The sequence below is a fragment of the Camelus ferus genome, chromosome 1, assembly GCF_009834535.1.
Source record: "Camelus ferus isolate YT-003-E chromosome 1, BCGSAC_Cfer_1.0, whole genome shotgun sequence".
Classification (NCBI taxonomy): domain Eukaryota; kingdom Metazoa; phylum Chordata; class Mammalia; order Artiodactyla; family Camelidae; genus Camelus; species Camelus ferus.
Window position 1 is genome coordinate 80,173,761 of NC_045696.1, and position 11,007 is coordinate 80,184,767.

The 11,007-nt window shown below is 39.0% G+C and overlaps 1 protein-coding gene across 2 annotated transcripts in view; it reads left to right on the top strand.

Moving 5' to 3' along the window:
* NCEH1 (neutral cholesterol ester hydrolase 1) overlaps positions 1-4,449 on the top strand; it is an 85,561-nt gene extending 81,112 nt beyond the window's left edge. For both annotated transcript variants that reach the window (XM_032484256.1, XM_006188099.3), the window contains one exon: positions 849-4,449. In XM_032484256.1, coding sequence (XP_032340147.1) covers positions 849-1,466 — 618 coding nt within the window. In that variant the 3' untranslated portion in view covers positions 1,467-4,449. The remainder of the gene's footprint in view (positions 1-848) is intronic.
* The last annotated feature ends 6,558 nt before the right edge of the window (positions 4,450-11,007 follow it).

The following is an 11,007-nucleotide window of genomic DNA, read 5'->3' on the forward strand; positions in this document are numbered from 1 at the left end:
GTCTGCTGAGGCAGGAGATTCATTCTGATTCCCATCTCAAGTTCACTCTTGGGCACACGCTCATTAAATAGAATGGAGCGTGCAGTGCTAGCGCTATTTAAATTCCCACTCTCTCACCAACCATGAGGACCAAAGGTGCATCTGAGGAGATACCCTGAGGTCCTATTAAAACACTGTGGAGTCCCATCATCTGTTCATTTAGCTTTTCCTACTCCTCTCCTCTGGAAGAATCAGACTAGTTTTTTCTCCCTAGTTAGCCATTGCCCTTTTGTGCTAGGGAATACAAAACTAAATAAGGTTCACACATTATCCGTCCATAATACCCAACAAGATCTGTGTATTATGCTAAAGGATAGATACAAGTAAAGTGCTGATGGGGTTTTAAAGACCTAAGAGATCATGTGCCTTTAAAGTGTTGACTCAAAAGGGTGGGGAAATAGCTCAGTGGTAGAGCACATGCTTAGCATATAGCAGGTCCTGGGTTCAATTCCCAGTGTCTCCCTTAAAAAGGAAAATGGTATCAAAAAGTATATATAGCCCAAGAATGGTCTGGTGGCATGTTGAAGATAATAAAAATTGTTATTAAAAAAATAAAGTGTTCACTCAAAACAATGAGTCACAAACATCACACCTTTCTTAGAAAATACCCAGCAACTTGAAGGGTGGTAGTGGTGGTGGCAATGGGGACTTATTTTCTTAAACTACATTACTTAATACCATGCCTGTTAAAAATGTAACCCTTAAGTGCCTCTTTGATTCCAAGTAAAGCATTAGACTACTTTATAAGATATGGTTTCTGTGAAAGGAGCCATTCAAAATGAAATAATATGTCTGCTTTTCTTCCTCAGTTTAATCAAGATGACCACCTAAAAAACAAGCTCAAAGTGCAAGCTTTAATTTACCCAGTTCTTCAAGCACTAGATTTTAACACACCCTCTTATCAGCAAAACATGAACACCCCAATCCTACCCCGCTATGTCATGGTCAAGTACTGGGTGGACTACTTCAAGGGCAACTATGATTTTGTCCAGGCAATGATAGTTAACAATCACACTTCACTTGATGTGGAAGAGGCTGCTGCCCTCAGGGCCCGTCTAAACTGGACATCTCTCTTGCCTGCTTCCATCACAAAGAACTACAAGCCTGTAGTGCAGACCACCGGCAACGCCAGGATTGTCCAGGAGATCCCTCAGCTGCTGGATGCCCGTTCGGCCCCACTCATCGCAGAACAGGAAGTCCTACAGCACCTCCCAAAGACCTATATTCTGACCTGTGAGCATGATGTCCTAAGAGATGATGGAATCATGTATGCCAAGCGTTTGGAGAGCGCAGGTGTGGAGGTGACCCTTGATCACTTTGAGGATGGCTTCCATGGGTGCATGATTTTCACCAGCTGGCCCACCAACTTCTCAGTGGGAATTCGGACTAGGAATAGTTACATCAAGTGGCTGGATCAAAACCTGTAAAAGAGTCAAATTTCCAAAAGGCTTGAGCCCCTCTTTACCTCTTGCACTGGCTTTGGAAAGACATTCACTTTTTAGTCGACTGATTTCCCCTTGTTACTTGTGAGTTACAGAATCTCTATTTCCTGCAGACTTTATGTTCACTTAATTTTTAAACATAATTCTGACTAACATAAGTGCAAAAACATCTGAATCTAGTTCTCTAAGTGGGCCAGTCTCTCTGTTCTTATTGTTTTAGCCAAACTACTGCTAATAACTCACAGCAGCAGAAAGCAGAGCTAGGCGCTGGAAATAGCTCTGGTCTTGCCTCCATCAAGACGTTCTTTTTAGAAGAAATTCTTCCAGCTGTGGATGATAGCGTGCCCTTTAATGAGTAAAGAAATTGTGAGCTCTTCAACTTGTTAGAGTTTACTTTGAGTTCAGAGCAGTGCTAAATGTGTGCACTTTAAGGTCAGTGCTGGGTACCAAGTGCCCTCTGTTCTTTATGGCTGCATGGCTTTATTTCCTATGGGAATTTTGGCGAAGGTATTCTAGCAAGGATAAGTTTCTCAAATGACTTTCTTCCTTTAGTGTGTTAATTTTGTGTGATAGCTGTCTGTAAGTCCAAATGGATTATGATAATCTTGAAGGTTACTTTCTACCACTATTAGAAACTACGAGGTTGCATGCACTGGGTATCTTGTGTATCATTACGTTTTTTGGTTATGCCGTCTCCTTTGGGGAGATCTTTTGGGAGCAAATTTATTTAGATTTAGAATAAATTTTCCATTGCAGAACAAGTGAAAACAGAGAAATGAACCAACCCATTTTTTCATAATGAGTACTTCTGACATAAATTACCAAGAGTGGTGTGTATATATTTGGCATAGCCAGAAAAGACGATATGCTTAATATTAAAATTATGAAAAAAATACCTTTAGAGGATCTAGTTTATTCTTGAAAACTCAACTTTTTCACTTACATGGCTTTAAAATGGGGCTATTTTATATATAATGTATTGTTTATTTTTTAAGTTATTTAAAGTTAATATATATATAGCTAGACAAGATTTTTTTTCAGAATATAAAGTCAGTAATGAATATTAAAAATAATGATATTTTTTAAAAACTAGCTTAGGTTATAAAAAACTACTTTAGAATTATATCCACATGTAATTTTATGGAAAGAGGTAAAATAGCTATTAATATTAATATACATAAAGCCTAAATATTTTGATGTTTATATGCATATACAAATTAAAATAATTAGAAACTCTGACTACATCTAGTAAAGTCATCTCAGCTTATAGTTCAGTAGCTTAGACAAAACACACACTGGTCACTTCTGCTCTCTGTGGTTGGCGGAACTACTTTATACCCTTCTGGGTGACACCTTCATTATCTCCTTCCAGCTAGGTCTAAAGTTACCATAGATCAAGCTTAATTTCATGGGAAGCCTTCACTGCCAGTGGGAACATCTTTGGCAGAGCAAGAAACTCCAATTCTGATTTGAGTCAAGCACCTTTGCCCTCCTTCCTGCACTTCCTACTGTCCCAATCCATGCTGCTTTCAGGGACCACAGAGAGCAGGCGAACAGCCATGTCATGATAGGATAAATTCATCAGTGGAGGGAAAGTAGAACCTTTCCGCTCATTTGAAAGATGAGTATTTGCCACTTATGGGGATGAAATAACAAATGAAAATCTGCATATTTATTTTTTATTTATCGTATAGGCCAGGAGCATTTTATGTACAAAACCGAAGTAAATGCGACAGTGAGTGTAAGTGTGTGTCTGTGTGTGTATAAAAATAATCATGCAAATTAACATGCTAAGGTACTCAGGAAAGTCACCATCTCCAAGCCTCTTTTCCCTTTCCTCTAAAATCAGAGAATTGAATTACTTCATCTTTGAGGTCTCTTGCAATTATAAATTTCCAGCCATTTTGTCAGACTGGCAAATTGTATTGGCCTCTTCTTCAGCAGTGTTTTTTTAATAGGTCCTTATTCCATATATACAGACAGATGCAAGATAAATTTTTTTTCTAAAAAACTGGAATTTTAGTTCTTATTCTGACAGCTACCCTCCTTACTTAATAGTATTCTTTCTGATACCATTTGTAGGAACCAATGTTTGGACCTTATTTTGAGGTTATCTACCTCTAAGAAAGCAAAGAAAATATAATACGTGCAAAGAATTCCTTAAAATGGCATTTTTTTCCCCACCAGAATTGTGACCCAAACCTTATAGTAATTACAGACAATGAGTGACTCTAGAATCTGGAGGACTCTCTCGGGTGAAAGGGAGTGGAAGAAGAAAGGGGCCAAGCACTGTTTCTGACGAAGTGCCTGAGTTTCATTAAAGCTTTTATGTGTATGATAAAGATATGCACTTTGTCCCACCTCAGGCCTTGGTTGAAGGTCTTCCTTGAAATTTTCCTTGGAATAATAACAATTGGGAATTATGATATGCAAAACCCACTAGATACAAGGCTGGTGAAACCAACCAAAAATCAGAATGCTAGGAACTCCTTTGGGAACCTACAGAGTGTATGTTGAAGATATTTTGGTTTTCTCTTAATTTTTGTTCTTATAAAAAAAAGTGTATGCTCTGCAGACTGATTTCTTTTCTTAATGTTATGCCTTTGTTTTGTTTTCCTATTTTAAGAAAAAGTGGATGGTCTTTTTGTAATATTGTTTGTGAAATATGAACATAAATATATGAAGAAAAATCTTGAAGTGCAAAATATAGTGGAGTGTAAATCAGTGTTTTATCATTGATTTGTGAAACAGTTAAGACTATTGTATAATTATCTTAATGGGTATAATATCTTATGCATGACCTTTTAACCTTTGACTTTTTGCTTATTTCCCACTGCAAAGGGGAAGGCAGGTTTTATGAAGGATTTCGGTAGCCAGTCTATTTTATAAGATGAAAATCCAGTTGGAGGTAGGAAAGTATCAGTCTGTTTTGATTCATGTTTGTAAATAAAATGACTCCATCGGGGAATGTGCCTCTTTTACTTCCTTTCGTCTCATTTTCTGATTCCCATCTCTCTCTGTCTCTCCATGTCCCAGATCCCTGGCCACAGTTGCCCCCAAATCTTCTGCCCCCCAGAGTCTTCCAACTGCCTTTCAATCACTGAGAAGTGGCTCAGGGGCCTTCTTGATGACATTCATTTCATGTCTGGGTACAGTATGTGCTGCTCATTTTGGCAACCTGCCCTGGACTGGGTAGAATGTTAAAAAAACAAAACAAAACAAAAAAAACAGGCAGGCCCTGAGACGATCTGGGGACTTTCAATACACATATTAGGAAGAGATGATCACAGTGCATATAAATTTGGATTTGAACTAGTCCAGCCAAAGAAGTATTGCTATCACTGAAGGCAAGTTTTCACATTGACCTGTCATTACAAGCAAAGCTAATAATTTCACACTTGAGTTTATTATGCTTAGCTCATTTCAATATCAGAAGAATTATTTAAACTTTTTTTTCAAAGTAAATTGTATGGGTTCTAAATAGTGAAGTACTTGTGGATAAATTAGATTTTCCTATTCAACTAGAGTTATTTTTGTCTTCTCCAACAAAACCTCTGGAGTGTGGCTATATTTTGCTGGAGGGATCCACTAATAGTTCCAACAGTTCTCCTTTGGGGCATTTAAAATGTACGTCTGTGTTTCAGTATTGTTTTTCTTGTGATTTTCATTTATTTAACCCCTCATGTTTTTTAAATTAATAACGTTTCATATATTCCAGTGGGTCCCCTATTTAAACACCTAGAAGATATTGCTATCAGCATCATATTCCCCGGCTCTCAGAGACTGGAAATGTAAGTATGATTCTAGTAGGCATTCATGTATTTCCTGTCACTCAGCACCAGCACTTTGTGTCATTAGAGAGAGAGGCCGGGGCATTTTGGGTCTTGTTTGGAAGATTCCTCCCAGATTTTCTCATCACTGGTTCCTTACTAATGTTTCAGATTGACAGCTTTGCCTTCTCAGGTAGAGTGTCTACCCAAACTCGACCCAGCCCTTCCAATCCCCACCCTTCTCTTCAGCCCCAGGCTCTCCATCTTATAGTCATTGTTTTCTGTTTCACGTCTGCAATTCTTATTCATTATTTGATTGTATGTTTGTTTTCTGTTTTTCATTTACTTTAATGTAAGCACATAGTGGACTTTGAAAATGCGTTTTGAATAAATCAATCCTCACCAAGAACAATTGAGCTTATAAGAATTAAGGTATTATTTTCTATGTGTTTCTTCTAGAAGTAGATAAAGTTTATGTCAAATATAAAAAGTTCCTTAAGAGTGAAAAGTTACTGTCCTCAAAACTAAATATTTCCAAACAAAATTAAATAATTCAAAGTAATTTCAGTCCCAATTTTACCAAATTTTAAAGCAGAAAATGTTTTTGACTTAGTGGATAAAGTGAAGTTTTTTTTTTTTTTCTCTCAAACTCTTAAGCTGAATTTCATGGGACACTTGTGGAATGTGTTTTATAGATCATTCTTTTAGGGCAGTTTACAGCAGTTTATTTAACACAGCAAAAATCTCAGTATCTGTTAAGAGAAATACAGGAAGGACTTGAGTGGTGGAAAGTTTTCCCAATCATCAGTTGTATCATAACTGTAAGCAGAGGATTTTGTTCCCGTCAATGACAAGTCACAACGGAAGGTCCCCCTGACAGGAATTACAGCTCGTTAAAAATGACTGTAAATTCTTTGCCACTCTTTCTAGTAAGCAGTGGCGTCAGAAGTTTTCCCTTGCCTTGAATCGGGCTGATCCTTGATTTGCTTTTTACCAATAGAATCTGGTGGAATAATACTGGATCACTTCCAAACTTGGATCTTAGGAGAAACAAAGCTTCCCACTTTCTCACCCTCGGATGCTCCATCTTGGAATCCAGGTACCATGCTTTTAGAATTCCAGCTCGGGAGGAAAGGCCATGTGGAGGAGAACCAAGTCACTCAGCTAGTAGTCAGCAGCAACTGCCAGCCTTTCTTCGCCACCTCCCGTCAGACTTAGGATGCCGGGGGCAACAGTTCATGTTTCAACACACCTGGCTCCATACTTCAGAAAGCGTGGGATGGGGTATTCCTGGAAGTGATTCCTCTGACTGGGCGAGTCAGCAATAACTCAAGGGGATCAGCTGCAATTCCCATAGATACATCCCACTGAATCCAAGCTAAATGCGTCCCCAGCTCAATTTTCCCTTGACTGGGTCCCCAGAATGCCTGCAGTCACTCTAAGCCACACAACACACGGAGAATTGTGATGGAGGAGAAACTGGAGAGGGAAGAGTCACCAATGATAACCAACTGCACTTAAAAGGTATTTTAACCTTTGCGTTTTTAAAAAAGCAATTAGGGGGTGAGTATAGCTCAGCGGTAGAATGAATGCTTAGCATGCCCAAGGTCCTGAGTTCAATCACCAGTACCTCCATTAAAAAAAATTTAAAAAGCAATTATTTTGTGCTGCTATGAATAGGGTCCCTCTAATTCCTTGAAAGGAGCCATATATATGAGGGGCCCTAAGCTCAAGTTTTATGGTAAATCTGCCCCTGCACAAGATTCAGATTCGTAGGTTCGTACCCTCCTTCTACATGCCTCTCCTGGACCACCCTGTAGCCCTACCAGGGCACCAAGTCCCCAGCTAGATGCGTTACCTTCTCCCCTGCACTGACATGGCCTTATATACTGTTTCACGTGGTTGCACCACCCTCTCTTCAGTTACCCCAAGCTAGAATTAGGACTTTTCTTTATCTCCTCCAATCCTCTAACCTTCAGGCAATCACCAAGTCCAATTAATGGTACTTCCTAAATATTTATGTAGAAAATATTTACATTTTATATTAAAATTTTTTAAACTTTCTAGAAAAATATATTGAATATTTATATCCTAACTATTCAAAATCCACTCCCTCTCTCCCATCCCTGGATACACTACTCCAGTTGAGTCCCTCTTCAACCAGGTAAGGGACTTGCCCAAACAGTTGCAGTAACTAACTAGTTTTATTCTCTCCAGTCTTGTATCCCTCAAATCCATCCACTTTTTAGCTGCAAAAAGGGTGACTTAAAACCCAAACCTGACCATCTATTTCTAGCTTAAAGTCTTCAGCCCATTGATTGGGTTCAGTGCACTTAACATTATACACAAGGCTCTCCCTCTTGGCCCTGCCCCTGCCCACTTCTCCAGCCAGTTTCTCCAAGTGTGGCCTGGGGGCACACAAAATCAAACTGTTTTAATAAGCATACTATGATGTTATTTGCTTTTGTCACAGTTTTTCTCTCATAAGTGTACAGTATAGTTTTCCGGCTGCTGCTTGACATGTGGTGTTGCAATAGCTGGGCTGTAGGAGAATCCGGCTGCCTCCTGTTGGGCCAGACATTAAAGAGTTTTGCAGACATGTAAAACAATGCCACACCTCTCACTTGTTTGTGTTTGAAAAATTTAGTGATTTTTTTTTTCCTCCACAAAATATAGCTTAAGGTTACATGTAATTAAATACATTAATAACTATGTTGAAAATGTCTCCATTTTCATTTCTAACAGAGTAAACATCAATAAATAAAGTTCCCAGGAACAAAAGCTTTTTGGGGGTCCTTAATAATTTTTAAGAATGTAAAGTCCTGAGACCAAAACAGTCGAGAAGTGCTGATGGACTGAGAGCATCATCGCTTGGCAAGCCCTGTATCTCGTGCGAGGCTCCAGCCAGCCAGCATTGGTCTTGGTATCACGGCTCTGCACACACACCATGTTTTCTCTTACCTGATGCTCTTCCCTCCACCCAGATGCCCTTTGTTTGCCCTTCCTTGTCTTCCTTTGCCAGCCTCCTCCAGGAAGCCTTTCCTAACTCCTCCCTTCTCAGGATGATTCAGGCGTCTCTCCTCTGGTCTCACACTGCACTCAACACTTGGCAGGTAACTGTCTTTCAGTGCATCTGACTCCCTCACAGGAAGGGGATCCTTGACGTCGGGTCATGTCAACATTACCTTTGTGACCCCAGTGCCCGACACAGCGCCTCTTACAGAATAATCACAGTAAATCTTCTTATGTTGTCTCAATTAAAACAATGTTCTTTTCAATGATGTAACATTATGCCTGATACTATTATATATGTTTGCTTATTTAGATTCTTAAGACAAGAATCACTGTGGGTTTTTTTTTTTTCCCCTGCAGATGTTTTCTTTCTACTAATGCATTAAAGACTTAACATGATTAACAAATGAAACACTGGAGCCTACAATAGAGTATTTTAAAAATTCAAGACAACTGCCAGCAGAGGGCGCTCTTGAAAGCAAATGGCATTAGGCATCCTCCACACTGCTGCTTATGTTTCACCAGGAATTTAAAAAGAAAAGATTTCCCAATAGCTTATAAAAGATAAATAAAAAGGCATGCTATATTTCATCACAGAATAAATTAAATTAAAAAATTTAAAAATAGACTTTAAAATCCTCATAAATACCTAGAGAATATGACTGCATTCTCAAAACAAAACAAAAAAGGACTCACATTGATCTTTTGTTAAAGCATGACTCACATCTCTGCCCACCAAAGGGCTTTGTCTTTTTTTTTTTTTTTTCCACAGTTTTATTCAAGGTAGATATTTGCCGTCCATTTGGGAAAAGTCTGACAGAAAAACAGTGCTCTATATTTTTTGGAGGACCATTTAGTACAGCCGGAAATATAGGACCTTCATCTTTTGTGGTGTCTGCTGGCCACACCCAGCACCCAGCACTGGGTGAATCCTACGATGGGAAGAAACTGCCTTTGAAATCAGTAAGTAAGGCAGAGCTATTTGGCCTTCAAAAGCTAAACCACAATTTCAATTCAAATAACACCAGCAGTGACATTTGCAGGATTGCCATACTTTTAAAAACAGACATAATATGTTCCATGGTTAAGGGGAAAAATGCTTGCCTCTCAGCTCACATGGGACAGAGGAAATGGCAAGGACTAGAATTCTGAAAACCGCAATTCCAGTTCTAGCTATGTCAGCAAATATCTCAGTGAATACAGGTAAGTCTTCATCGGTGCCTTGGCTTCCCCGTTTTAAGAGCTATATTTATCTAAACGCCTCTTACTCCACAAAAATACCTAAAGCAGCTTATAATTTAAAAATACAATGAAATAGTGACATAGAAATAGGAACTCATAGCCAAGGAAAAGAACAAAAATAGGCCAACTAGAAATAACAGTTGTGGTTAACTCCTGGCTTGCCCCGACAATTGAGGCACAAAGGGAAAAACAGGACCAGTGATTCAGCCTTTCTGCCAGCCTTTCTGAGGCATTCCATTTCCTCAGGGGTGATGGTCTTTCCCTAGCATTGATTCTAAAAGAATATCTCTATTTGTGGCTTAGTGGATAATGCCCTCAATTATTTTAAAGCAAATACAATAGGAGCGTTCACACAACCATTTAGTGAACTTGAATGAAAACTGAGGACATGATTTTAGACCTCAGTGTATCCATATGTTAAATCACTTAAGAATGCTTACCCTACTGCCTCCAAGGACTATTTTAAAAATAAAGCTAAAGAAGGGCATTTTAAAAAGTTACGAGTTTGTCGACCTAAAACAGAAAGTCAAGAAGGTATAGAAAGTCAAGAAGCCAGACTGCTTCTTCTGTCTTTCAGTGTATCTAATTTCTGCTTCTTTCTTCTAATCTTCCCAAACACCCAGCTTCTCTCAGCACATAGGTTTTCTTGGCTTGCTTTATCAATCCATCATAACTTTGTATGATAAAAATGACCACCAATTCTGGATAGGATTAAAGCACCCACTACTGATTTTCTAAAATGTCTATTTATCTTAAGCCAGCACTTCTCAAAGGTTAATCTGCATGTGAATCACCTGGGAATCCTAATTCAGTAAGTCTACATGGGTCCTAAGAATCCCAGGTAATCCCCTGATGCTGCTGGTGGGCAGACCACACTTTGAGTAGCAAGGCCTACTAAAAGTAGCAAGTGCACATTTCTGAGGGAAGGAATCTGATTGGCGGCTAGCCAGCCAATGATTTGGGTTGGATGCAATCATCTGGCCTGGGATAATTGTATGGCATGCCCAATCAGCAAGAGCTATGGATGTAAGTAGAGTCACTGAGAAAATGGGCAAGCATCTCAAAACGTAGATATTTTACTCCTGTCTGCATCTAAAGTGTCCATGGCTTTTCACTGGCTGTGTGTCTTCCTAGGAAGAAGAGGAGTATGTGTTCCTGTCCGGCTCTACTACAGCCACTGCGCACGAGGGCGCCCCCTCCTGGTCGTCCAACTCTATTTAATTGAGGTTTCTATGTATTCAATTTTTACAAGTTAGATATTATTAATTGTATCCCTCTAGGTATATTGACAATAAGATGATCAGTTTTCTGTTCTTTTATTGGTGCCAAGGGGAAAAAAGCCAGGGGCATTATAGGCAAGGTACGTAGAAAAATTATTAAAGGTTATATAAGACACTTAACTGGTTACTTCTGGGATGTGGAAATAAGGGTCCTAGGGGAGGAAAGGTGTTTTTTTTCTACTTTGCTTCCCTCTGAAATTTTTGAATTTTTCATAATGACTA